This window comes from Struthio camelus, chromosome 8, assembly GCF_040807025.1.
Source record: "Struthio camelus isolate bStrCam1 chromosome 8, bStrCam1.hap1, whole genome shotgun sequence".
Taxonomy (NCBI): Eukaryota; Metazoa; Chordata; class Aves; order Struthioniformes; family Struthionidae; genus Struthio; species Struthio camelus.
Genome location: NC_090949.1, coordinates 26,206,895 through 26,234,674, shown reverse-complemented (window position 1 = coordinate 26,234,674; position 27,780 = coordinate 26,206,895). Strand labels below are relative to the sequence as shown.

The following is a 27,780-nucleotide window of genomic DNA, read 5'->3' as shown; positions in this document are numbered from 1 at the left end:
TGGGGTCCAAAGGGACGAGGTTTTTGCCCTCTTTCTGCCCCAACGAGGCCTGGGCGACACTTGCCCCCCCCCCCCCCAGCTCCCCCGGCAGCCGGGGTGCGGGAGCACCAGTCCTCGCAGGGCCGGGCCTCCCCCCGTCCGCAAGGCCAGACCCCCGCCAGCAGCAGGGACGCTCCGACCCCCTCCGCCCCAGGGTGGGTGCAGGCAGCTTCAGCACCCCGCACCCTGGGGGGGGGGGGCGAGCTCTGCGGGGTGCCCGGCCACGGCTCTGGGCGCTGAGGCTGAGCAGGAAGGGGCTTGGCCGCCCGTCACGGCTCTCCTCGGTCCCTCGCGGCCACGTTAAACCCGAGGCCACCCGCCTCCGGCTTGAGCCCTTCCGCCTTCCTCCGAGCCCGCGGGCCGGCACCGCTCCGTGCCGCGAGCCCCGGGGGCTGCCGCCGTGCGTCGAGCCGGGGCCGAGCCGGCGGCCCCCCTCCTCCTCAGCCGATGCAGCTGCACTCGGCCGCCGAGAGCTTCTCCACGGTCTGCCACGTGTTCTGCACGTCCATGAAGGACACGGCCTCGTAGCGGGTGGGCCGGCAGCAGGGGTGGCTGAGGACGCGCTCCTGGGGCCCCGGGGCGATGAGCTGCTGCCGCAGCAGGCTGCCCAGCGTCAGGTCGTAGTTGCTGCGCGCCCGGTGGCACGACCCGCTGCAGTACTTGAAGAGCACGATCTCGTCCGAGTTGAAGCCCAGGCCCAGGTCGCGCACCTTCACCATCAGGTTGCGGATGTGGCAGTTGCGCCCGCGGGCGCCCCGCGAGGATTTCCGCGCCCCCTTCTTGGCTTTGCCGGCGCCCGGCGGCGAGCGCTCGGCCCGCAGCAGCAGGTCGTCGGCCAGCTCCGCCTCGCCCGGGCCCCCCGTCGTCACGTTGTCCCCTGCGTGCGGAGGGCACCGTCAGGTCCGCATCCCCGCTCTCCCGGCGCCCACCAGCCCCGGTACCCGCGGGGAGCCCCAGGTGGGAGGAGGCGCTGGAGGGAGCATGCGCGGGGCTGGGCCGGCGCCAGCTGGCTCCTCGCGGCCCTGGATCCCGGCCCGGGCCAGCCCTGGCTCCCGCCCAGCCCGCCGACAGCATCGCCTGTTCCCCGTGGTGATCCATCACCCCATCCTGACCGCTGGCCGTGGCACAAGCCGGGGGGACCGTGGGGTGGCAGCGGCCAAGCCCCTCCTCGTCCTTAGGGCCCTGCCATCATCCCCGGTGTGCAGCGTGGGGCTCCCAGCCCCGGCGAGGCCCCGGCATTTCGGCCTCCCCCCGGGGCACCTTGGCCCTCTGGGCACAGCGTGGGGTTCCCCAGGACGGCTCCCATCCCACCAGAGCCCAGCGCTCGGGGACACCATGGCTGGGGGCCCTCGCCGTGGCCCCGGTGGCGCCCCTGCCCCAGCACCCACCATGCAGCTGGCTCCAGGCAGCGGCGAGCGGTATCTCCACGCCGTCCTCCGCTCCGGGGCTGGCGGTGGCCGTGCCCGGGTGCGTGGGGGCCGCCTCCAGGGTCTCGTTGCGGTGCCGGGTCTGCAGGGCGCCCGTGGCCAGCCCGGCCAGCAGCGAGAGGATGGCCAGGACCCCCCAGCGCGTCCCCTCCTGCAACACAGCACAGTGCAACGGGGTGAGCTCCGGCCGGGGTGCCCCCCCGGCTGCCCCACCGGCTGGCGACAGGGACGCGGGTGCGCTGCGCCTCGGCGGGGTCCCGGCCAGCCGGACCTGGCCTCACCTTGGGCCGTGGGTGCGCGGCAGGTCCTGCAGGTCTGGGCTCCGGTGGCCCGGCTCGCTGCTCCATGCTGGCTGCAATCACAACGGCACGGGTCAGCACACCGCCGCGCGGGGCGGCACGGGCACCCCGCGGCCGAGGGCACCCCTTCCCTCCGGGGCCCCGGCACCCTCGCTGCCCCGCGCACCCCTCCCCGGCGATGCTGGCCGCCGGGGCGGCCCGGCCTTCGCCCAGCACCGCTCCTCACGAGGAGGGGGACGCAGCCACCTCCTCGCGCGAGCGGCCCGGGATGCCAGGCTGTGCCGCGAGGCAGCGGGCTGGGGCTGGGAGCGCGGCGGGGGGGCCCCTTTCCCATGGCCTTTCCCTGGGAATGTTTTTCTTGCTGGCGGTGGGAGCCTGACCTTGGAAACTCCAAAACCATTAGCGCAGGGTCCCTGGGTGCAGCCGCCCCCCGGCCCCACGCTCGCTCCCCAGCCCGCTGCCCGCACGGCGCTGGGACGCGCGGCCCTGGAGCAGCCCGCAGACGGGCACGAGGACACGGCGAGGCGCTGGGCGCCACGCTGGGCTCTCTGGGGTCATTTGTCCCGACACCTCTGCCCCACACCACGTGTGGGGGGATTTGCTCCTGGCCATGCACCATCCCAGGGGAGCAACGTGCACGGACCCGGGCGGGGGGGGTGATGTCCCCCAGGGGGTGCAGGGGCAGCTCCCTGTTTGCCCCCACATGTTGCACCCCCTTCCCCAGCTTGCCCAGGGTGCCGGGAGGCCCCTGTACCTCAAAATCATGTGCACCACATGGGGTGGCAGGACAAGTCAGAGTCCCCCGGGTGGCTCCCAGTGGGGTTTGAACCCCCTGTGGCCTGTCTGCCGTGTCCATCTTGCAGGACGGGACTGGCCCTGTCCAGCTCAGAGCTCGATGGCATCCTGCAGCGAGGAGTTCCCCCCGTCCCCACCTCAGCTTTACCCTGGCGCATCCCACGCGCTCCTGCGGCAGAGCGAGCTGGGACGGGACGTGCAGAGCAGTGTGCCCAAGGCCGAAGAGCGAGGGGAAATGCCTGGGGCACCACTGGGATGAGAAGATGAAACCAGGCCCCCCAGTCCCTCCTGCATCCCAGCAAAGATGGGCATCCGGTGCTGCCCTGCACCGGCCGTGCTGCAGCAAGGGGCCGAGATGGGTGCTGTGCACTGGGCAGGATGCAGCCCCGGTGCTGGCAGGGCTGGCACTGGCAAACCCCAGCCCTGCCGGCCGGCCGCAGCCTGGCCAAGCACGTCGCTCCCGTGGCGGTCGGTGGCCCCGCGCCAGCCGCTGCCACCAGGTCATGGTTTTCCCAGGCCTGCACCCCCGGAGGAGCCAGGCGAGGGTCCCCGAGCCCCGCTGGGAGGAGCTGGGGCCTCCCCAGCCCGCCGGCCTGCCTGGCCCCGCTCGCATGGCCGCGGCCCTGCCACGGCCCCCGGGCGGCCCGGCGGGACGGGGGGCCCTTCCTCCAGGCGGGCCAGCGGCCAGGCAGTGACACACCGGCTCTGGGAGCGGAGCCCATGGGCCGCGCGGCACGGCACGGCTGGCCTGGCAGCCCCTCCGGCCACCGCCCAGCAGCCCCCGGCGCCGGGGGCATCCTCGGCGCCCCCGGCAGCAGGGACCTCCCTTGCCGGGGAGGGCGAAACGGGCTGCTGCGGCGTCTCCGAGGTCCGCCGGGACGAAGGAGCGCCTGGCCCGCGAAGCACCGAGCCACGTCCCCGGGGACAACCCCCCCTCCTCGGCACGGTGCTGGGCAGGGCACGTCCTCGGGTGCCTCATGGATGCAGGGGCTTGTGCACGGCAGCGCGTGGGGACCGGGGTGCCGGGCTCCTCGGGGCCGCCCGACACACCTGGCGCCGGCGTGGCGAGGCTCCTCGGAGCGCGGGGCGTCTCTGCCGCGGGAAGCAGGGCTCCGGCTGAGCGTGGTGGGGAGAGCCGGGGCAGTTTGCTGACCCCCCACCCCCAACCAGAGGGGCACCCTCTGCCTGCTCACGTGCTACCGCGCCGCCAGGACCGCCTGCCCAGGAGCCACGGGAGATGGGCACTGTGGCCGCGGGGCGGGCAGGGGTGGCCGAGCCCGAGGGGCGACGGCAGGGAGGCGTGCGGCTTCCTCGCTCTTTTGGGTGCCCGCCGCTGCCCCCATGGCAGCCTCCTGCCCCAGCCTCCCGCCGCAGCCGCCCCCAAGCAGAGCCACGCGGGGCCCCTGGCCCCTCTGCCCGCGGAGGCCCCGGCCCCCTGCCTGCAGCCGGACTGTCCAGCTGGACGTACAGAGCCGAGATGCAATTCAGGCTTTTCCCATCCGGCGGCAGCACGGCCCCGGGTTGTGCTCGCGCTGCTCCAGGGCCTTGCAAATCCCAGGGAGGCAGAAGGAAAACTGGTCCCAGCCCCAAGCGGGCAACACGGCCCCACCAGCCCCTCTCTGCCCTCACCCCAGCCCTTCACCCCCAGCCATCTCGGCCCACTTTACTGCTCCCCCTTTCTGGAGAGTCCCAGCAGGACCCAAATTTAGCGCCACAGAGATGTGACCCGTAAACGTCTCCAGAGATGCGTATGACCTCCCCAGGGCTGAGCTCCCGAGCGAGGCACGACCTCAGCCCCACGCTGGCACTGCCTGCGCCCCGCTTGGCACCTCGGTGGGGAGCGCAGGCAGCAGCCCTGCTCAGCCCTGGCCTGGGAGCTGCCCCGGGTCGAGCCGGACTCCAGGCAGCACGAGGCCAAGCTCCTGGGTCCCCCCACGGCCGGCTGGCACCTCCATCCCCCATGGCAGCCCCCCAGCTCCCGGATGGGGATCTAGCCCAGCGGGGACGGCCTCTGCCCCCCGCTGCGGCTGACATAACCTGCGCATGCCATGAACACACACAGCAGCCCTTTCCTGCATCCGGGTCAGGCCTGGTCCATCCGAGGGCCTGGCCTCACTCAGGCCACCTTGACCCCCTGCTGCTGGTGCACCTCCTGCCAAGAGGCTGAGCAGCACCGCGGTGGGGAGAAACCTTGCCGTGGGGCAGGAGGGACGCTGGCAGCCAGGCAGCCCTACGACGACCTGCACGCAAGCCGCTTCGAAAGCTGCCGGGGGGGGACCCCTCACCCTGGGGTTACCAGGCCACCAGAGGAAAGGTGTGAGCCACTCTCGAAGCGCTGACGGGGCAGAGCGTGTGGGGCCAGCGGTGCCAGGCAGGGTGGGCGCCCCAGCCTCTGGCTGAGCGTCTCGGTGGCCAGAGCAGCCACTTTTGAAGAGGTAATAATGCTGTGGCTGCAAGGCACCCCGGCTGTTTGCTGCGGCCAGGCGAGGAGATGCTGCCGAGGGTCTTGCCTGGCCTCGCGCCCTGCCCTGGGCGAGCAAGGAGGGCTGCGAGACCTCCCCTCAGACACCTGTGGACACTTGCAGAGCGGCAGAGCCAGAGAGCCAGCGGAGGCCTGGCATCCCACCCCATTGCTCATTGCAGGAGGACTGAGGGAGCCTACAAATCAACCCCGTGTGTGATGAGGAGCTGGCACCAACCGCGCAAAGCCGGGGGGCAGGTCAGACACGTGGGACGCATACGCCAAGACCAAACTCGGCTCCAGCCAGGAGAAAGCAAAGCTCGGCTGATCCGGAGGGGACAGGGCTGTGCCAGCCCTGGCTCCCTGGTCCCGGGGCTCGCACCGTCCCTGTCCCGGTGGCCTTGGAGCAGCCGGGAGCTGGGTACCTCGGCAGCCACCACCTACAGACGGGGGCCAGCCTCGCTCACAGCCCAGCCCGGGGGCCCGGGGAAGAGTCGTGGTGACGAGCCCGCAGAAGGGCAGCGGGGCAGCACCAGGGTGAGGAGAGAGCCAAAGGAAGAGGCGGTGAGACCCCTGCCCCTCTGCCCGCCCGGGCACCCACACCAGGCGCCTTGCTCCCCGGCCCGCCCGCGTGGGCCCCCTCTGGGGCTGCCGGCAGCCAAACCCGCCTCCTACCCCGGCTCGCCGGCAACGGGGCCGGAGCCCCCCGCCGCTGCCCCGCAGCCCCCCGGGGCGCGATGAGCCGCCGCGGAGGCCCCGGCGCTGCCGGCAGGCTGGGGCGGGCGCTGCCGCCCGCCGCCCCGGCGCGGCCCGCACTCACCGTGCCCGCGGCCGGGACCGTCCCCCGGGCCGCCGCCGCCCCGCATCGCCTCCGCTCCCCGCCGGCCCCCGCCGCCCGCCGCCGCCGCCGCCGCGCCGGGGCGGGGCGCGGGCGGGGGCCGCAGCTGCCCCGCCGGCACCGGCTCTCGGTCCCGGCCCCGGTCCCGGCGGGGCGGCGGGTGCGGGGCGGGGTGCGGTGCCGGGTCCCCGTGCCGGTGCCGGTGCGCCTCGGGGTGCGGTGCCGGCTGCCCGTGCCCGTGCCCGTGCCGGCGGGCGCGCAGTGCGGGGCAGCGGCGGCTCCATCCCGCTCCCGCCGCCGCCGGTGTCAAATTCCAGCCGCCGTCACCTGACCGGCGGGGCGGGCACCGGCACCAGCACCGGCACCGGGACCCCACCCTGGCCCGCCCCGGCCCCGGCCCCGAGACCCGACCCCACTCGCCCCGGCACCGGACCCGCCTCGGGACCAGGACGGCACCGGCACCGAGACCCCACCGGCACCGGGACCGCACCCCGACCGGCATCGGTACCGGCACCCCGGGACCTACACCGGACCCCGGCTCAGCCCGGGAGCTGCGGCGGGACCCGGACCCGCGCCCCGACCCACCGCAGCGCTAGCACCGACGCCGGGACCCGCACCGGCACCGGACCTGCCCCGGCACCGCCGGCTGCCTGCGGCCGGCCCCGGGCGGACAGACGCACCCTGCGCTGCCCGGCGCAGGCGGACGGACAGCCTGACGGACGCGCACCCCGACGGACGGATGCCCCTCTGCGGGGCTCGGGCACGCGGCCGGGCGCCCCGACGGACAGCCGCCCCGTCCCGGCACAGCGGGGTCCCTGCTCCAACACTCCGACCACAACGCCGGGCAGGACGGTCACACGGACACCCCTCTGCTCCGGCTCCGGGGGCCGAATTCAGCCCTCCCTGAAAGGGGGGGTGCAGCCCTACAGAGACCCCCTGCTTGGTGAGGGGGTCACAGCCCCACAGAGAGAGACACCCCCCCCCACCTTGCACAGACTGGGGCAGCTGGGCCCCGTGGGGATGCTGCGTGGGGTGGTGGGACCCGTGGGGATGGGGTGCAGGGCTGGGACGGTCCCTACAGCGCCTGGGCCGCGGCGGGGCTGGCCAGTGTCCCAGCGCGTCCGAGCCACCTCGGGCCACCGATGTGCCTTGCGTTCACGTCCAGCCTCGCTGGAGGAGGAGTCCGGCCTCCCTGCCCTGCCTCCCAGCCCGCCCGCGCCCCGCGGCCACAGCCCACGGGTGCCCCGTGGCCAGGTCCACCCCAGCCTGGCCGCCCCTCGCAGGGCTCCTTACCTCTGCCGTCTCCCTGCCTGCCTCCGCCGGGGCCGTCGCAGGCCCCGGGGACATGGGGGCCGGCTGGCGAGTGGAGCCGAGCCCGTGCGAGTCCTTACGTCACTGCCTAGGGCCCTCCACGTCCATCCCGGGGCTCTCGAGTGCTCCTTGCAAACGTGCCAAATCCCAGGGCCGCCTCCGCTCGGTCCCGCTTCACATGTGCTCCCCCGGCCGGAGCCGGCCGCCGGGGCAGAGCCCAGGCCGGGCAAGCCCCCCGGGGCCGGCCCTCATGGCTCGCCGGCCCCCCGGGCCCTGCCTGCTTCGGGGGCCGGAGGCCGCCCGGCGGGCTGCACGCCCCAGGATGCTGCGTGCCGTGTCATCTGCCCAGGCAAGGCTTAACCGTGTCAGCACAATATCCCTGGGCTTATATAACTCCCCCTCTGGAGCAGGGCCAGCGGCTCGCTCGCTGGCTGCGCTGCGGCTGCACGCCGGGCTGGGGACGCCCGTGGGGTCTGCCCCGGGCCCCGCGCACTGTTAACTGCTTCCCTGCCGCAGGGCGGCTCGAGCCCCAGTGGCCGGGAGGGCTGGCCGGTGCAAGAGCTGCCGGCAGAGCTGTCCGTCTCGCCTCGCTTTGCCTCGCCTCGCCTCGTCTCATCGGATTATTCAGCGTGGGGATGACAGCTCCCGCGGCCCTCCTGCAGCATCACCTGCCGGGGAATGTGCTGACACCGGTGGCTCTGGCTAAGCTGTCCCCACTGCCATTAGCAGCGATGGCGGGAGGGTGGCCATAGAGGGTGGAGGGCGCAGGAATGTCCCTGTGGTGGGGAAGGAGCTGGGGACAGGGGACAGGGCACAGGGTCCTCCCCTTCCCAAGGCTGCAGAATCAGGCTCTGCAGTCTCCGTAGGGCTGGCGTGTCCTGCCCCAGGCTTCCTGATCGTCCCCGTGGGGCTGGGACTGGCCACAGCTGTGTCCCTGCAGGGAAGCTGGCCAGGAGGGGCTGCTAACAGAGAGGAGGCCTGCGTCACCTGGCAGCTAGCCCTCGGGGCTGCAATGGTGCTGGGGGACACAGCAGAAGGTGCTGGCTCACCCAATGGGTCCTCCTGTGGGTCCAGCTAGTCCTTGCGTCCCCGTGGTGGAGCAGAGAGCTGCACAGCTGGGAGATGCTGGTGTGCACGATGCAGGTGGTGGCAGGGGAGAACCAGCGGGAGAGCCAGCTGCCGCATGAGGGGACGAGGGGCAAAGAAGGCCAGTGCTGTAGGTGGGTGCTGCATCTCCAGCAGGGCATTCTGCATGCCTCAAGGCAGGCAGATGTGCTGGCAGAGACCCTGATCCTGGTTGTCCTGGCTGGGCACAGCCCCAAGGGCAGCCCAGCCCCAGAAATGCTGGCCGAGCCGGGAGTTCGAGGGTGACTGAGCACTGGCAGAGGTTGCCCAGAGAGGTTGTGGCGTCTCCTTCCCTGGTGATATTCAAAACCTGCCTGGACGCGATCCTGGGCAACATGCTCTAGATGACTCTGTGCGAGCAGGGGTGTTGGGACTAGATGATCTCCAGAGGGCCCTTCCAACCTTGGCTGTTCTGTGATTCTGGGATTCCTGGAGCTTGTTTCGGGAGATGTAACCCTGGTGCTGCCCCCCAGCCTGGCATGAGTGTGTCCCACCACTGGTGCCTCCTCCCCGACCTCCAGAGACCGCAGTGCCAGGAGGCAGCATTTCTCTTGTGGAACTGAAGCCCAGCTCTCTCCCCTTGGGCTCCTGTGAGCTGAGCGACGGCTCTGCCCTGGGAAGCGCTCGGTGCAGGGCTGGACCCCACGGGGTGCTGGGATGCAGTGGAGGGGCTCAGGCCCTGCAGCACCTACAGGTCTCCAGGCACAGTGATGTTCTGCACTGACAGCAGCTGGTTTGGTCTCTCCCAAGACACCGAATGTGTCAGCCCATGCTCCTGGACTTGCTGTGCTGGATGTGTCCCCAAGTCCCTCTGCTGGTCTAGAACAAGCCCTGTAGGGCCCCAGGCCCACTGTGATGCCTGTCCCTGGAAGGTGCCCCCCTCCCCCCCCTTGCAGGAGTTGGGATGGGAGTGACGTGGTCTTGCCAGATGGCAGGACTGAGCAAACCACAGCCCCCACCACACCTGCGCAAGGCCACAGTTGGTTTTGACAGGAACATGCATGGAGGGAGAGCCACGAGGAGATGGACCAGTTGCATCATCCATGTCTCAGTGGCTGTGTTGCTGCTTCGGGGACACCTGTAAACCCAGTAAGTGTCTTTGTTTCTGCTAACTTGAACTTCACACGGGCTCTGCTCTCTCCCCTGCACAGCCCTCCCAGAGGCCAGGATGAGATATGGGCCACATCTGGGACTGGCCCAGGCCATTCATGCTGTTTGTGCTGCTCCTTAAGGGCCTGGAAGACAGAAGTGCAGAAAGGAGGGATTTGAGCAGCTCCAGCAGATCCCTCCTTGGCCCAGCTCCAGCATCTCATTTCTGGAAGGGAGTTGTAGCTTGCAGTTGCATACCAGGGAGGCGATTGCCTCTGTGGTGTCCCACCAGCGCCGGCAGGAAGCCACCTCTTGTGTTTGGGACCAGGCAGGTTTGGCAAACATGTCACCCACCTGGGAGCAGTCACCCAATTCCCCCGAGTGGTGGGACTGTCCCCCGGCTAGTCCTGCCGGAGGGACAGCATTGCTGGGGTTTGCAGCGGGGGTTACGCTCCTTCCTCTGGGACCTGGCAGGTGTCGGAGGCAGTCACTGCCTCAGCCCCCGGCTTCCTAAACCTTTTCTTTGCCGGATACTGTGGTAAGAAGGTCGCTTGGCCCGATGCCTGCCTTCAGGCATGCAACACCGAGTCCTGATTGCTGCTGCAGCCCTGGGGGCTGGAGGCAACCCCGCTGCCAGGGAGTCCCTGAGAGAGGCCCCAAAGGGAGGCAGAGTCACAGGCAGTCTCTCCCCGGCAAGGCAGGCAGTCACCCAGGTTTCCTCTCCTCTGCCTGTGCCCCAGAGTCAGGCTAAGCTGGGCTTTGATGCTTGCGCCACAAGGATTGGAGCGGGTAACCTGGTGCCCGGCCTTGCCGGCTCTGTCCTCCCGGGAGCACCCTGTCGGCAGATGCGGGACAATGGGTCCTGGGTGCCTTCCTGGCGGCTTGCAGCAGGTGCTGGGAACGTGGTGCTGGCTGGGCAGCAAGCGGGACGGAGCGCCGGGCGTCAGGCAGGAATCCCACAGGCTCGGGACTGGCAGCCCCTTGGGTTGCCGGCGAGAAGGACCACAGCCCTCTCGGTGCCAGGGCCTGTGGGGCTGGCCGGCTGCGGCCTCCCAGCACGTGCCCTCAGGTTACTTTGTTGGAGGAGTCAAGAGTTAAATCAGGCTGGGATAGCCAAGGCAGGGGAATCCCTCTGCCTCCCCTCAAAAAGGCCAAAGGCAGCAGAAGAAAAGACCAGCCAAGCTTGTTTGATAGCTTTATTGCTTCTGTGATATGACTGAACTGATGTGACATAAGCCGGCTTGGAGGAGCCCACAAGACTCCTCCCCTCCCTGCCTAGAGGGAAAATTAAAAAAATGCAGAAACTAAAACTAATTAAAAAAAAACTCACTGAGTTCTTGCATCCCAGCTTCATATAGTACTGGCGAGCTCACTGGCCTTTGCAGCAAGTCCCTGTGCGAGACTGCAGGCTGTGCGGGGAACTGGTGCCCGGAGGTGCTGCGCAGGCGCCTGGGTCGCCCACACTAAAGGAAGTGTCGGCAATATTTTGTGTTGCTCGCGTGACACACGCTCCGACTGACTGCATGCGCGGCGCTGGTGCCGGGGGAGCCAGCGGGTGTCGCGTGCCGGGCGCCTCCCCGCCAGGCCGCCTGGAAGCCCTTGCCCATCCTGGGCACTGCCCGTACCCAGCCTGCCTGCTGGCTGCAGAAGAGCTCCCCAGCACCACCAGGTAGATACGCACAGACCGACAGACAGACAGCCCTGGCTTGGCACCTTCCCCATCTCCCACCAGTGCCCGCACGGACAGGGCAGAGCAGCATGATGGGGCAGGGCCTCCTGCCCTCCCTGATGCTCTCCCCCAGGAGAAGGGAGCCCCTGGAAGCCCAGAGATGCCAGACCGAGGGATGCTGGGCTGAGGGATGTTGGAGCGAGGAGTGTTGGGCTGAGATGCTGGGCTGAGGGATGTCAGGCAGCAGCAGATCCTTCCCCGCTGCCTCCATTTGGCACGTGTAAGCTGGAGGCTACTGCGTGGCCAGACCTGCCCTGGGGTGAGCTGGTGGGGGACCCCGGTGCTGGGCCAGCAGCACTGGGGAGAGCTGCACGCCCCAAGCACTCAAGCAGCCTGGTCGCACCGGCTCATGCTGCAGTCAGCACAGTGGCAGCTCCCCTGCAGCCCCTCTCCTCCGGGCCGGCGTGTGCCTGTGTCCCTGCGGGCCAGCAGCACCCCCAGACCTGATCGCTGCCCGGGTGGGAGGAAGATCCCGCAGGAGCACCTCATGCCTGGCTCTCCCCCAGCACAGGGCTCTCCCCACCCCTGACCTCCCCAGCCCCTCTCCAGGCAGGTCCCCTGCCACCCGAATGGCCTTTCTGCATAGCAGTGCGTCAGGTGTCAGGCAACCCCGCTCTATATTTAGGCTGTGGAGAATTCCCCTGGGCTCTCCCTTCTGAGACAAAAAGGTGAGTCACGGCAAGGGAGAGGCCAAGACTCACATCCGTCCCACTGACCCTGCCCTGACCCGTGCGCACCGCTCTGGCTGGCAGGGCTGCAGCCTTTCAGAGGGCGGGAGGTGGCTGCAGGTGCACGTGGGCAACAAGCCAAAGGAAGGGCCTCCGGGAGGGAGAACCAGCACCGTGGGCTGCCCCCAGACCAGGGCGTGTGCCGGCAGCACGCCCAGGGCCTGGCTGCGGACTGCTCCTTGGGGTCGCTCCCCTAACTGGGCCCCACCACGGGTCCCACTGAGAGTCCTCAGCTGAAGGCACAAGGGGACAGTGAGTGGCGAGGAGCCTCCGGCCCCCCAGCATGTGCTCCCCATCCTCTCGCCTTCTGCCTGCAGATAGGGTTCCAACCCACCGCAGTCACCCTAGGCCAGGGACTCGTCTAACCAGCCTGGGCGCTTCTGCCTAGAGACCCCCACTGGGTCACCTGGAGCCACCTCCCTGGTCCGCAGGGAGTGTTTCCCATCAGGACCTGGCCCCGATCGTGGTGGGAGCTGCGATGGCAGGGAAAGCAGAGTAGGGGAGATGTTCCCTCCATGGGCTTGAAGCCAGTGAGGCGGAGGGTTAAAGGTGTCCCACAGTGTTGTAGTGTTGAGTAAAAGGGACAAAATTAAATGTAATGCCACTGCAAGTCTCCGTGGGGGAATGCATCCCCTGCAGCTAATCCCAGGACCACAAGATCCTGCTAGCAAAAGGTCCCCAAGCTAGCCCAGGTCCCCAGTCTAGGTGCTCAGCAGGGGCACAGAAGGATGGTCACCTAGCCAGGCTGCCCAGGAGATGCTCGGTCATTGTGTGCTCATCCTGCATCATCTGCGACAGTGAGCAGGAGGGGAATCGTAAGTGATTCCCCTCCTGATCGGCCTCACATCTCTGCTCCTCTGAGGGGGTGAGGAGGGCACTGACACCGAAGGCTCTTCCCCACTCTCCTCCTCCTCCCTGCTGCAGCTATCCCATTCTCTGGTGCCTCAGCTCAACATGGTGTGTGGATACTGTCCATCACCCTCATCACCACTCTGCGGCTCCTGCAGTGGCTGGTCAAAGACTGGATTTGAGCACCAAGATGGGAGGACAGTGCCCACCCTGCCCTCAGCAACAACCTCCAGCCCAGGACCCCCACTGCCACCTCGACAGGGCCTCGGTGCGCAGAGACTGCAGAGGGAATGTCACCTGAGGAGAGCCACGGAAATCCAGCTCCTCAGGCTCCTCGAGCAGGAAAAACAAATTGGGGGAGAATATTCAAATGAGTGCCAGTCGCGGCACTGGCCCAGCATGCTGAAAACCCCATGGAGCATCCCAGGGGAGGAACTGCCAGAGCAGGCAAGTACCTCGGGGGAGCAGGGACTGCCTGGCTTGGACAGACAGGCAGAGCCCCTGGGGCAGGGGCAGGACAGAGGGCAAGGGCAAGGGCAAGGGCAAGGGCAAGGGCGAGCCTCTCAGCATCTTTTTGTCCTCTGAGGCCTGGAAGAGGCAGGATCTTTGAGCTATGCCCAGACCATGAGTCAGGGAGCAGCCCTGAGCAGAAGCTGGACAGGACTTGCCCCCAAGTAGGTTCCTTGGCTATGGGCGCACTGGATGCCCCACACAAGAAAGGCTTCTGAGGGGCATGCCCCACCCTAGGTTGTGGCCAGCACCACGTCAAGACTGAGAGCTGCCTCTGCCTGCAGCCTGATCTCAAACCATTTTGTACCCATGCCTAGTTCGTTGCCTGCCCCATCCTGTGCATCCTCTGTGGGGTCTCAGCCCAGGAGCCATGACCCACTGCAAGCCAGCGGAGCAGAGACAGCCTGGGGAAACTTGTGCGAGCCTTGCTCTAAACATCCTTTCCCTGTTTATCCATGTGAGGGCTACGTTTCCCCCTCCAGCTCAGAGCAAGGCAGACTGCGATCCTCTGGACGACGTCAGATACAGCGTCACGACCGGGAGCCTTGCTAACATCCCTCCCGGAGGCCCCCTCCACTGACCCCACCAGGGGTTGGCTGCACACTGGTGCCTCAACATACAGGGACTCGGCTTGGGGCATGGAGTCCGCACTGCCCCTCTGCTGGTGCAGTCCGGCCCCTTCCAGGCTAGGAGAGAGCAGGAGCACATTTCCACCTGTAACCATTCCCCCGGCAGTCCCCGTTCTGCCCACACTCTCCAGACAGATAAGACTACCCCACCATCTTCACACTCGGCTGCGTTGCTCAGTTTATTCCAGCTCCTCTGAAATACGTACACAAATCAGATGTGCAAATACTGCATCTCGGGACCAAGACAGCAAAGGAAGGGACACACTCCTGAGAGCAGGAGCAGCAGCAGTGCTAGAGCAGCACGGGAGGAGCTTGGAAATGAAGTGAGCAGGGGCCAAGCAGATGGCAAGGGTTCCCAGCAACCCCGCCACCCCTGCCAGCAGGCTCCATCATCACAGAGGTCACGAGTCACTTAAATAGGGAACATGATCAAGTCAGGAACATGAAACAAACGTGTCTTCAGCTGCCTGTTCTTAAACACTGTAAAATATCAGATCTCCACGCAAGATCTGACCTCCTTCCAAAAAATAAATTACTCCTCTCCCACACAAAAATAAAGCGAGATGCTGTCCAGAAATGGTGACACCAGTCTGCACGGACTCCACGAGGGTCCTGCACAGCAGGCACAAACCAAGAGGCCTGAAAGCCTTGAGCACAACAAGGCAGGCTCCTCAACGCTGTAACAGGCAGGAAGGCAGCGAGGGTCTGCTGCAGGCAGAGAAAGCCATTGGCTCCCTGCTCCATGTCGGGGTCAAGGCAGAGTCAGGGCAGAGCAACAGCTATGGAAAACGCAGCCAAATAAGTGGTTGCTGCTGCTGCCTCTATGCAGGAAGCAAGGAAAAGTGCAGAAAAACAAACCCATGCTCATCTCCAACCAGAAATTCCAAGTGGAGAACGAGAGAAAGCCATTCTCCCTTTAAATTATAGCAGCACCAACAATACTGAAGTTTTGGACGGATTTGTTTTCCTGGGGAAAGGCCTACGGCCAGTGACAATGCAGATGGAGCGTGGAGAGGCCGAGCTTTTTGCAGGGCTGTGCACAAGCAGACTTTGCTTTGCACCTTGGTATTTCTAGTATGACTCCAGCAGAGTTTCTTTTAAAAAATAATACTTTGTACATTCAGGCATTGCTGCTTCAGGGCAGCGCCACCTCCCATTTGGCACAAATTGCTTTGTTCACACACCTCTCGCCTCTCTCCTGAGTCTTTCCTGTTTAATTCTAGACACAGAAGAGCCGTCTGCGATGCAGAGTTCAAGAACTGCCCACTCGGTCCCATGCCCACCTCCTGCCGGCTCTAGGACTGGAGGCAGCAGATGCAACACTTGGGCAGCCTGGTAATGCGAGAGGGCCTTCCCAGAGCACCTCTGCCTGTCTCCAGTGAGGTGGGATTCTTGCAGAGGGCTGCCAGTGCCTGCTCCCAGAGCTGCAGCATGTGTCTTCCTCTCCTCCATTTGAGGCAGTGGCTGCAGCCACTCAAATCCCACTGGTTAGGTCAGTGATGACTCGGGCTTTCACCAGCTTCCGCAGGAACTCCTTTTCCCGTTGGATGTTGTGTGTCCAGGACTGCAAGGAAATGGGAAAGACAGAGGAGATCAGCAGCTATCCTGGCTAAGTGTGCTCCTATGCCATGGGATATGCCGCCAGGAGCAGTGCAGTAGGTTATGCTAAGGAGCCCCTTCTCTGCTCTCACTGCACGGTCCCTTCCTGAGGCTGGCTAAGAAACCACCTCGCCGGACTGTTCCCGAGCAGCAAGTGCTAGTTTTGCATGTGGTGATGTGCAAAAGACTCCCTGCCGCCAGGCACGAGAAAGCACCGGACATTAGAGATGCCAGTGGCTGTACCACTGCCAGGGCAGTTGTGAGGCCCTGCTGCAGAACAGAAGAACCCTTGCAGACTAACATCCATCTCGTATGCAAAGCAGATAGAGCTAGCAGGATCAGACCCACGTATCTGAGGAAGGAGGTCTCCCCTTGACACAGGCTGGGTGAATTCCTTTGGCATGGTGAGATCTGGGCATCCCAGGCACCTTGACCTGGGGCAAAGCTATCCGGTTACAGTACCCACCACACATAGGAGCACAGCACAGCATAAATGGTGACACGTGCCTGGAGGAACAGCGCGGCCAGAAAGCACAGTGGCAAGGACACGTTACCTGCTTATACAGCTCCCTGCTAAGGGCAGCCTCTGGGCAACGCATGGGGGTGCTGCCGCACGATGGGAGCATGCCGTTTCTCAGTATGCTTGGGACCACGTGGGGCAGCCCAGGAGTAAGATAAAAGAAAAAATCTGCACCTGCGGGTTAGCAATGTTGCTCATCCTAAAGCACTGAGAACTTGCTGGCCACATGCCTGCTCTCTGGGAGTCTTCTCCTGGCACAAAATGCTCCTCCGCTCTGGATTTTCACACCAGAACTACAGCCACTAGCTCCAAGCTTCAATGAGGCAGGCTGTCTGCCTCCGCTAGCCCTACCAGCAGGAAACCACATGCTAAAGGTTACACTAATACAATGCGAAGGGTGAAATGGTCACATTTCCCAGCCAGGCATGTCAGAGCAGTGATTGCTATAGCTGTTGTCAGCCCACCCAGATGTGTTCTCTGCAGCCGGCTTGAGCAGTGATCACAGCATCTGCCATCACCCCACAGCACCAGTCCTATTAAAGCACTTAATGAAAGCAGTGAGTAGTTTGTCCCCTGGGGAGACTGAGACACAGTAGGGAAAATCAACTTCCCCCAAGGTCTCCCAACACAGCAAGAATCCTAGGAAATGAATCCCAGTCTCCAGCCCGGCACTCCAGCCAGCGATAATCTGGGCTCTAAACCGGATCTGCAACTTGATAAAATCCATCTATAGCAGCCTCTCTGAAGTGGCCTCAGCCAGCAAATCACCAGTCAAATGTACCCCCAATGCTGCTTCTTTACCGGTATCCAAACCCAGTTCAGAGCCCACTGCAAAATCCTAGGTACCTTCTTGAAGAGCAAAGGTCCCACACTGGCTGTATTTCTCATACACAATGCACGTGCTGTCATCTGTGGATGTCCAGTCCTGTCTGGGACAGGACAAGCAGTCGTCAGCAACGACCGCTGGCTGACAGCTCTGGTCACAGCTTGGAGCCTGCTGTCAAGAGGTCCCTGCAACTGAGAGCCCCTTAAAAATCTCCAGTGTATTTTGGAAACACCTCTCTTCCCCCTGCTGTGTGTTTACAAGCCACCTCCACCCCCTCAGTGCATACGAATGATGACAGTTAAAGCTGCTAAGAAAAGTTCAGGCAGGTCTTATCTTGCAACCTGTGTTCAAAAGAAGTCTTCAACTTTCTCTGCTTCCAGTGACACTGTTTACTGGGATGCTGCCAAGGGTGCACCAAAACAGGGTAATGACAGGGCCACGTGTGGTAAACTGTGGTGGTGCTCTTTGGGACTCTGAAAATGCAGAAGACCCTATCCATAAACTGAAAAGACAACATCCAGGAACAACTTGCCGCTTGGCTTCTGCTGGCATGAGACCAGAAACTGAAAACTGGCACTGAGAAGAAAACTGGCTTGTGAAAGATGAAAGCATGAATTTTAAAAAGCACCACAGAAAGAGATGATGGCACAGAGCAGAGGGAGCTGTGAGAACATGGCTGTACGTTCCTGTCATTCGGAGCAGGAGAGCCAGGACCCCCCAACGTGCTCGAAGCATTCCCACATGTGGCATGTCACCTGGGAGTCGTGTGATCAGCCCCCATCACGCAGCAGTGTCACTTTTGACACCATTTTTGCTATGAGGACACACAGCACCGACACAGGCAGCCAAAAGTGCACATGCTTGTGCCAGCATGCAGTTAGCAGCTGTCTGCTGGCACAGGGGTGATGCTGTGAAGACCAGGTCTTGATGCATCAATTTCTAGCTGGCTGGGCTTGCTGTCTGAAGCCTATCTGGAGCACTAGGGAGCCTGACTGTGCCTGATATGCCATAGCACAGGCTGATCCCTCCTTCACGTCTTTCTGCCTCATCGAGCAATAAGAGAAGCCAACCGGTTTCACCCAATATGACCTGCTTGCTTCCCTTGGTACGTGTACAGAAACTGGGGAAGCAGCCACTTCTAGGCAAACTCAAACCACTGAAAACGTCAACTCGGGTCACACGCAAGCACCTTATCTGATGGCTAGAAAAAATCTGCCTGCGTGAAAGGTCAGAGTGGAGCAGGAATTGAAGTACAAGAGGTTAAGAAGCGGGTGATAAAACTTTGGGTGATACAATTGTACTCTCTTAAGCTAAGGCTAAATTTGGCTCCTCTACTGACTGCAAAGCTGGTGGCAAGATGCGTACACCTCCGGCTGTTCAGCATCGAGCCTACCCGGTGCTCTGGTCACTGCCACAAACTCCTGTTTCCAAGCAGAAAGCCACATAAAAGGGAATTTAGCATCCTGCTTGATCCACAGATCTTACCGATGTCTGTGGAAGTATTTGCCAGTATTTGGCAGTTGAATGAAAGGCCACAGAGGAAGAGGATTTCCTGGTGAGAAAGGGTTTTTAATTTCCCCCATGAAGAGCAATTGAGCAGCGCTGCTCCACCCTGTGCCGGGCACCTGATGCTAACGCAGGCAGGAGGGATGCGGCTTGTCAGGCAGGAGGGATGAGGCACGTCTTCAGCACTAGCTCAGGTTACTGATTGCTGGCGAGGGACTCAGCCCACTGACAGACAGAGCTAATCAGGCGAACGAAACCGCATTCCAGCGCGAGCGGCTGCAGCGAGGAGAAGCTCTCGAGCAGTTTTTTCAAAACTGCAGACACTTCATTCCCATTGGCACTGGCAAGGGAAAAGCACCAAAATACCCTACAAAGCCTGCCTGGGAAGCTGAGTCTTACCGCCGTGCAGTGAGATTCTGGCCCACATCTACATCTGCGGTGCGTGTAGCTCGGCTGAAAGGACACACATCGCGCTGTCTGCGTACCTGCCACGGCCACAGAGGCGCTCTCTGAACGCTGCTCGGTTGCTGCACAGAGAGCCCATGCGCCTGAGCAGCGCACACCGCCGGCAGGGCTGGGAGGCAGGAGGGCTTTGTGAGCCAACGGCAGGCCCACGGCTGGGAGGGACTCATAAAAAGCCAGACCTCTGCAGTCGCAGGCTTTCTTTGGGGCCAGGATTGTGTGGTAGCTGTTGTAAGGCAAAGTTCTCTGCATCAAGCCAAGTATTTGTCCCCACTGCTCAGGTAAGCTGAGGTGCTCCAGGTAACTGATCTCATGGGCAAGTTGTCCTGGAGGTCTTTGAATGCAGGGAATCTCCTGAGCTGGAGCAGGATGGCAAGAAGCAGGTAACGCTTGGCCCACCTCTGTCTCACTGAACGGGCTGTGGTGTCAGAGTGCTCATTTTGGCATTTTAACTAGTGCACTGTGAGCAGGATCCACGTCTGGAGGAGGATTACACGAAGCAGCTGCAATGTTGGTGGTTTATTCCAGACACTAGTGCTGCAGAAAGCCTTTTCCTACTCTCTGACACCGGCTAAATTTTGGGTTCCCTGGCAAGATGCTCACTGTCCCCTCTGACTGCTTTGACCCTCTCTTTCCTGGCACACTCTGAGCCTCATTTCCTATTCGTGCATGTGGAACCATTTATGTTCACGCAGCTCCTGCCCCTAAGACCAGGAGCTACACCTCAGCATCACAGGCAGAAAGCTCCAGTTATTCTCTTGGGAACCTGCACCTCCAACAGTGACAGAGCAGCTCGGAGCATTCCCTGCCACCTCCACCTTCCTGGCACCACATGTCACTGCCACCGCTGCTCCTGCAACCCAGCAGACGGGCTCTGCCCACTCCCCCACTGCCGCTTGCCTCCAGCCCGCGTGCAGAGCGGAACTGCTTTCACTTGTGCAAACAAATGCACTGCTCATCTGAGCCCATGGCAGGAGTAACAAATCCCTCTGCGCTCCATCAGGGTGCCCCAGGAGGCTCCAGAGCTTTTCCTGCTGTTGGGGGATCAGGCTGGGATTTCCTTTGCTTCAAACCTCTAGCTGATTAGCTGATGTTTGCTCTTCTCAGTGGGAAGAGAAGCAGCAAGAGAGTCTCTCTGTAAGCACATGCACTGTTACGGTTGTCCATCCTGCAGAGGTGGCAGTGGGGCTGATGTATGATTGTTTGGTCACAGTTATTAGATCAAAATTTATCATCAGTTAAAGCCACCTTTCAGAGCTATGCAAATGCCCCAGCACCACCTGTCCTTTTTCCTTAATGATCCCAGGAGGAAGCACAAAACACTATTTCTCTGTTCCTTCAAAAGCAGTCAAGTAGAATATTTTAAGACTAAGAAAATGTTTCAGAGATCAGCCCACGAGGAAGGTAAGGTCCCCATCTGTAATCACTTACAGTCGGGGCAGTGGCTGAGCTTCAGCGCATGTTAGTCTCATCAACAAGTATATTGCAATCTCATAAAACGCAGGAAGATTAAATTAGAAAGAGTGAAGTCAATAAGGGACGCATTCAAGAGAAACAGCAGGATGTAAAGCAGGAGGTTTCTCAATTCCTCCATGTTCCTGCCGGCCAGCAGCATTTCTCCCTGAAAACCTGCACAGAAACCTCAGGAGGAGCAAAAGGTGGTTCTTTACTGGTAATGCCTCTTGCCTAGACACAGTCTGATTTCCAGACTCCACTGGTGCTAATTAATCATTACCTTTAATCTTCACTGCCCTTTTTCTGGAGTTGCTTATTTTTCATGATTCGGCCTTGCCCATGCACTTGGTCTGGTCCTGGCGGAGTGACCATGCACACGAAGTGCTGTATGGCCACCCTGTACCCACTGTTTCACCAGTGCTGTGCACCTCATGGGACCCTGCCACACAGGCTCATGCAGGACCTCTGCGCCCTCCTCTCTCAGTCCTCCTGCCAGGACAGTAGCAGCAGCGCAGCTGTCACAGCTCGCCCGCTGTCCCCATCCTCAGGGACGCTTGCCAGGCTGGCGAGGGAGCTGCATAGCCTGAAACGGAAGGGAGGGCTGGGAGCCCTCATCTTTTAATGTTCCCCTCGGTCATTTCCAAACGCTTTCTCAGCTTAGAACCCAAATGCCTATTACTGTCCCAAATTGCACAACCTTCCTTTTGTACTATCAAGTTTCATCCCATCTAATTTATTCCTGTTCTCAAAGTGATCCAGGTCTTCCTGTATGATATTTTGATCCTCCTTCGTATTGACCGCACCTAGTTTTGTATCATCACAAATTCTGCTTGCACACCATTGCTTTCTGTGCCAAAAATCATTAATGCAAATACTAAACATGACTGGCTTCATGACCGACTCAGGGGGAACTCCCAGCCTTCCATTCAGTGCTACCCTTTGTTTTCTCCTTTACAGAGACTAGTCACATACAGGTATTGCACTAAAGCATAGCTTCTCAAGTTTAACTAATAATTTCTCACAGGGCACAGTGTCAAATATTTAACTGAACTCCAGATAGACCTATCTACTACACTTCCTCTGTCCGCACAATGAATTTTTCATCAAATAAAGATATTAGTTTTTGTAATCTGCCTCTGGTAAATCCATTTTGCATTTGCTTTCAGCATTTAATTATTCTTTCTTTTAATTCTTCATTTGTATTATTTCTATTTAATTATTTCTTTCTTTTAATTTCTTTTAAACTTTGCTCTAAGTCCTAAAGAGTATCTCTGAGGTCAGATTAAAGGCCTGCAGTTGATAGGGTTATTTTCCTTGCCTTGCTCCCATCCCCCCTCAAAGGAAAGGAGGAAAAGGTATTATGTCCAATATAATCTAAACTTGTGGAACCACGTGTAACCTGATATTTATTAAATATGTTTTCCTCTGGATTTGCAGTTTAATTGGCTCAACTGCTCAGTTTTTGGAAGAGAGATCTTCCACGCTCCCACACCAAGTGCACGAGCTCAAATGGGTTTTGCCTTTCACTACTGACCCCGTCACTTTCTGTCTCTGTGAACTTCTCACCATAAATCACTCTTTCCCTCAGGTTTACCATATCACCCTTATAGAGGTAATATATTGACTCATACGTGGTTCCCACTTAGGTTCGTTGATCCTTACCCTTTCCACTTCCTTCACCTTCCCTGGATGCCACTGCCTTGATAATTCTTTTCCTGTTTCCATATTATTTATTTGGCAGTGGGACTGTGCAGTATTTGTTTTATTTTTCTTTGCAAGATCTAATCCAACTTGACTTTTGCCAGTTTCCACTTCATCCCTGTCTTTTCTGACCATCGGGGTGAAGTTTCCTCACTGCCTGATGCCTTCTCCCACTCCTCTGTTACTTCTAACACTGCTTTGAAGCAGTTACTTAAGAAGTTATGTCTGAAGTCTTTTCCTATCAGCGCTCCCCTTGCTGAAAACATGAATTCCAGACAGTTTTTGCACTTTTGACACAAAAAGATTCCAAGTTCCTCCACACTGAGTCCCTGAGCTCTCCTGTGCAGCCATGTTTGGTAGCCAGTTCTCGAGGGCCAGGCCTAAATTCAGAGATCTGGTTACGCTTGAGATGAGTCTGCACACACGTCCCAGAGCCACTGAGCACTCTTTAAGCGCTGCTGGGTACTGCCCCCGAGTCTGCATACAGCCGTGCTTTGCAGACTCCCTCCTTTTGGAAGCAAATCTGAGTTATAAAATCTCTTCCGTTACCTTTCTGTTTAATTTAACAAGGAAGGCATTAACACTTGATCAAAGGCTATTTTCTAAAACATCCCTCTGCAAGGTCCTCATGTAAAATCAACTCTGAAAGGCCATGAGCTCTTCCTGTCCCCTCATGGTCCGAGGGCATTTGAGAAGAGCGGCGTTAGCTATCACATCAGGGAATATCTGGACTCGTCCCTTGACGGTAGCATTAGTTCCTAATGTATAACTGTAACAGTGCAATTTCTGGTAGCACCTAGCATCATTATGGAGGTCTGTATTCAATGCCGGGGTCTTTTACTGTCTTTTTCCTACAGAGGTTTTGACCAAACCCTCATTCTGTTTTTATCCATGCTACAGCTTCTTATTTCTTTACCTTCCTTGCTGTTATTAGTGCACCATGGTACCCTGCGAGTGTTACCATGTTTCTGCCCTACTGAACGATGCAATACCTGTGCTCTAGCCACGACTGCTCGTCCATCAATCTTTTCTAGATTTCTATTATATAGACACACAGTCCTTATGCACAGGAACAGCATGTGAGGCCGTCGTTTAGCCAAGGCGCTGTGAAACAGGTGGCTTTTAAACAAAGACAGAAATGTATAAACCTCATCAGTCATCACTGCAGGCCCCAAGAAAAAGCACTGCCCTTTTGGAGGTGCCCCTGCCCCAGCCCCTAACCTCCCCCTCCAAAGCTGACCTCCATTTCAGGCTATACCATTCCTTGTACTCCAATTGCAATTCATCAGCCAGGCTCGAATAGCTGTGTTTTCAGTCTATAAATCACCAGGCAAGACATCTGTCTCGCTTTCAAAGGAGTTTTGTTCTTCTGGTTGGCTACCGCAAACTCTAAGGTACTTGGAGGCCTGAAGCAGTCCAGTCCCCCCCTCCCAAGCAACTTGTGTTAATTTAGAATGTAAAGGGTGGCTTCACAGAGAGAGTCCAGATGATGATAAAGCACTATTGTTTGGGTCTTTCTGGGTCGAGACTCCAAACTTTATGTTTGTGGATTGTTCAGAGAGGTAGTTGCTGATGGGGAGAGACAAAGCTGTGTGTCACTGCGTGCTGCAGGCCGCCTCCTCGGCCCTCGTGACAGCCTGTACACACACTGAATAAGAAGTGTTACAGGATGGTGTCCTCCAGCATTCCACAAAGACCTGCAGGGGAAGTGGAGGCAATGATCAGAAAGAAGCCATCAAAGGCAGTCCCGCCACCTCCCCCTCAGGTCAGGCCCCGAGTCACTGGAGTCCTGGGCACAGCTGTATCAAAGGAGCTGACACCTCCAACAACTTTGCCGCTGGCGCTTGATCTTCTTCTACAATGAAAAGGAGGCCAATCGGCAGCGCAACCGGTGCAGACTGCGTGACACAAATGTCACAGATGAGACCTGGATTGATAAGGGCGACTTTTAACTACACGTTCCGCGTATTTACCAATCGCAAGTGTGTGAAGCAATCTGCAGGCAGCTGCTGAGAAGACTGACTTGGCGCAGTTCCTGTGTGGTCTCAGAGGTGAGCCTTTGCTCACATGCTTGCTCCTGCAAGAAATTACCGGGAGCCTGAAGTTCACCTCCAAACCAAGAGGCAGGGCAAGGCAACACGTTGCTAATCTCATGGCAGAGCACACGGCGGAGGGATTCTGGGAGCTGGTCTTGTGTTTCACTCTCATGATTTAACAAAGTCTTCTGCTTTGTTTTTTTTTAACTCCTCACAGATATGTTTTTACTATTTTAAACACTGTCGTTTTGCCATCCTGACGTAATTTCTGCCTGTTTTGCCATTAGTAATGAAGTTCTATCACAACTCTTATAGGCCGGCTCATTCATTTTTTATCCAGAAAAGCCTTCGCTCCATTTTAAAATAATTCCCCTTCTCTCACCTCCATCTCTATGTTTCTTTTTCTATATCCCCGGAGGGTCTGATATTTATCTTACATTATTAGAAGAGAGTGACCTATGAGAAAAATACACATCTATGGAGTACCTGGGCAGGAAGCACTATAGCACCTGAGCAAGAAATAAAATACAACAAACTATACCAGAATTCAGCTCTGATGTACTCATCACCATGAAAACAGAAACAAGTGAGCAGACACTTTGGTAACAACTCGTTCTTTTTCTGTCTCATGCTTTTTCATGGAAGCAGTCAAGGGTTGAAAGCTGTTGCAAAGTTGTTGGAAATAGGGCAAATACTAATTGAAGGGAGATGACACACACAGACATTCTGCATTTTTGTACGAGTTAATACAAAGAGACAGGATCAGAGCTGAAAAATAATCTGTGAAAATTTCCACAACAGCATAGGGTCTACTGAGGAGCAGTCTCCCAGTAGCAGACCAAGGAACGGCGGGTTCATACAGCGCAGATAACCCCTGTGAAGCAAAGGCCAGGGAGCGCGCATCCCCAGTCACAGGAGACCACGAGGAACAAGGAGGGAAGGTGCTGGGCAGGGCGGCTGTGAGCGAGGATCAGTTCTGCACTGCAAGCACTGACTTTCCAGCTCACTGCCTGAAAACTGAAAGCACCGCTCCGCTGCTCCAGTGTGCTTCCAGCAATCCTAAGCATGCTTATGAGCATAAGGATCTTATCTGCCAGGCCTGCCAGGACATCTCCTGGCTGGAGCACACTTCTCCGGAGCTCGGCTGTCCTCTCTGCACGGACAGAAAGGAAGCCATCCATGAGTACATCAGGGAAATTTACTGCCACACTCCCATGAGCGCTCACAACCTGCAGCGCTCTTGCAGGGCAGTCCATACACATCGTGCAGCCATGCTACTGAGCAGGCCCCAGAGGGATAAATCAGTGCCTCAAGACCATACAACTCCTCCTGACTGGGAACACGGGCAAAGCTGCAGAGCATCTGCCTCCTTGCAGAGCCTTTTCCACTGGGGCAGAAAACGTCTGTAAAGCCCTTGGGAGCCTGAGATGCTGGAAGATAATGTTGAGGCAGCTGCCTCCTGTGGTAGCAAATAACAGCACAACTTTGGACCTTGAAGGCTTTTACCTCCGCGGGGAAAGCAAAGACTAAGTAAAAGTATACACTCAGACTGCCTGCTTCGCCTCTTGGAAATTCAACAGCCAGTCCCAGAGAGCAACAGGAAAAATCATATTCATTTCCACAGAGAGATTTTATCACCTCAGTCTTGGCATGGGAGAGGCATCTCCGCCCAGCTGTGAGCAAGTGAATGCATTTCGCTGGCTTTTTTATGTAATCAGTACAAATTCCTCAGAGATGAGTCACAGGGTTTCAAGGGTGTCCAGGGAGATGTCAAGCAGGCCTCAAGTGTAAATCAGTGACACACCTTGCCAAGAGGACACACTTTCGCCTGCAGGCCCATTCCCCCTGGATGCACAAGACAACGGAAGGGGGTTGATGGATGTTCCCAGAGAGGCTCTCATGAGCCACACACATGTGTGGCACCTCCGGACCCAAGAAGCTGCTGGTGTTTACATTTCCTCTGTAAAGACGGTGGTGGTTTCAGGGTGGAGCTGGAGTGTTTCCCTGCAGCTGCTCTTGAGGCTTAAACACTGAAGATTTCGCAGTCAATTGGGCTGGAGGAGCCCACCACTCAGGGAACAGAGCCCTTTGGGACAGGTCTGCGCTTCGGGAGACAGCCAGGCTGCACCCCGCATGCTGTCTGCTCTCTTCTCACAGCTGCAGACAGAGGGAAGCTGTAGGCCTTTGAACCACCACAGACGCCGAATGTCCACTTCTGAGATGGATGCAGTCTCCATCCCTACCAACAGTCCACCTTAACGCTTTCCATTTTGGGATTGTAAAGAACTTTCAAAGACAAAAGCACCCAAAGCTTAAACAAATCTGGTTCTTCAGCCCAAGCAGGGCATAGAGTCTGGGCAGAGCTGAGCAGAGACGTGGACCGTCTCCTAGCAGTTCTCTACCCTATTGCTTACTTATCAGCAGAGATGTCCCTGCTGAAGGCAACAGAAAATGTCCAAAGGCTTCAAATGGTCCACTGTGCCAAATGATCCAGCTGGCCTCAGTATGCCAGCACCCACAGACCCCTTCTGGGGCACCTGAATGCCCTGGGAAAAGGCTTTCACTTCAGAAATGAAGGTTCTGCCCCACGGAAGCCTCACCTAACTGCAAGGGCTTCTGTCTGAGATGTAAGTTAAGATGGAAGAGATGCATCCAATGGCAATTGCTTTGGTGCTGTAACATTGCTATGCTAAGCAAACCTTCTCCCCCTCCTGTGTCCAGCCTACAGGGGTCTGCAGGCCAGGCACAGGACGAAGATGATGCATGCGTAATTTCAATGCGCAGACTGCTTTACTGGCTCCTTTAAGGCCTGAAACATAGAGGAGGACCAGGAAGAGCTAGGCCTGGGCACAATCTTGGAGGTCCAAAGGTAACATGGAAGGAAATGTTGCGGATGCTCCTGGGTCTTTGGGTGTCAGAGCAGATGGAACGGACAAGCCTTGGTGGAGCCTGGCTCTGCATCAGCCTCATTTCATTAGGGCCAAGGACAAAGTTTGCCACAAAGGTGCCAAGGCATAGTAGCTTCCTGGTTTGCAAATCACATGCAGGTCTCTCTTTGAGCACAGTGCGCTGGACACTTGTAGTCCAGAGTGGGGCAGATCTCCATCTATTAGTTCTTTAAGGGCAACTGCACAAGACACAACCCAACTATCATGCCCTTCACCTTTCAACTTCACCCTCAGGTGACTAACAACTACCAGCTACCATTAATATTAAATGGGAGAGGAAGAAATGTAATCCTTTCTCCTCTCTTCACATTCCACAATACCGCAAACAATTTGTCATATTGGGAGGGGCAGAGGCAGGAGGAGCATTAATTATTGATACTTGGGAACAGATGGCTTTTCTTGTACCAGGGCAGCAAAATGTAAGACGAGCCTGTGGGTGACGATGCGAGGATTAGATGGGCAGACATATATCAGATAACCAGCCTTCAGGTGGAACAGGAACCTTCTTCCTAGAACCAACTCTGCTGGCCTGCAGAGCTCTCATCAACAGCCCTGGCTGTAGAAACAAATCCTCTGACATCTGAATTAGTGAAGCTTCACCAGAACCTTTCAACGCTCCCTCACCTCTGTACAGACTATCCTGGACACGATGACTGACAGCTTATAGAGAGCAGTGGCCTGCCAAGCCAGGCACCAACTGACCGCCTGGCCTACTTAACTCTGGTCCTGACAGCCAAAATCAGCCCTTTCAAAAAGTGATGGAGCTAGAACAGATCCAAAATCAGAGAGATCACTTCTTTCACAGGCTATTACTATCAAACTTGGACAGATAGGATAAAAACCTTCTCCTGTTACCTCTAGGAGTCCCTACTGGCTGCATTTTACATGTTCATCCCCA

The 27,780-nt window shown here is 59.2% G+C and overlaps 2 protein-coding genes across 19 annotated transcripts in view; both read right to left on the bottom strand.

The window, feature by feature from the left end:
* Nucleotides 1–80: 80 nt before the first annotated feature.
* ARTN (artemin) lies at nucleotides 81–7,496 on the bottom strand. Of its 2 annotated transcripts, none has more exons than XM_068952219.1 (4): nucleotides 7,153–7,496; nucleotides 1,748–1,818; nucleotides 1,428–1,617; nucleotides 81–916 (listed from the first exon to the last, which is right to left on the bottom strand). In XM_068952219.1, the coding sequence occupies exons 2-4, from the start codon at nucleotides 1,811–1,813 to the stop codon at nucleotides 480–482; spliced, it is 693 nt and encodes a 230-aa protein (XP_068808320.1). In that variant the 5' UTR covers nucleotides 1,814–1,818; nucleotides 7,153–7,496; the 3' UTR covers nucleotides 81–479. The 2 variants fall into 2 exon arrangements, with proteins under 2 accessions (XP_068808320.1, XP_068808319.1); XM_068952218.1 differs by lacking the exon at nucleotides 7,153–7,496 and adding an exon at nucleotides 5,842–5,889.
* Nucleotides 7,497–10,566: 3,070 nt separating this feature from the next.
* Nucleotides 10,567–27,780, bottom strand: part of ST3GAL3 (ST3 beta-galactoside alpha-2,3-sialyltransferase 3) — a 212,305-nt gene continuing 195,091 nt past the window's right edge. For all 17 annotated transcript variants that reach the window (XM_068952873.1, XM_068952875.1, XM_068952879.1 and 14 more), the window contains one exon: nucleotides 10,567–15,393. In XM_068952873.1, coding sequence (XP_068808974.1) covers nucleotides 15,304–15,393 — 90 coding nt within the window. In that variant the 3' untranslated portion in view covers nucleotides 10,567–15,303. The remainder of the gene's footprint in view (nucleotides 15,394–27,780) is intronic.

Excerpts from the sequence above, each read along its gene's own strand:
- ARTN (XM_068952218.1), bottom strand. The coding sequence starts at position 5,887 with ATGCGGGGCGGCGGCGGCCCGGGGGACGGTCCCGGCCGCGGGCACG. Across the intron at positions 1,618-1,747 it reads CCGCGCACCCACGGCCCAAG|GAGGGGACGCGCTGGGGGGT; the intron begins GTGAGGCCAGGT and ends GCTGTGTTGCAG. Across the intron at positions 917-1,427 it reads TGCCTGGAGCCAGCTGCATG|GGGACAACGTGACGACGGGG; the intron begins GTGGGTGCTGGG and ends CTCCGCACGCAG.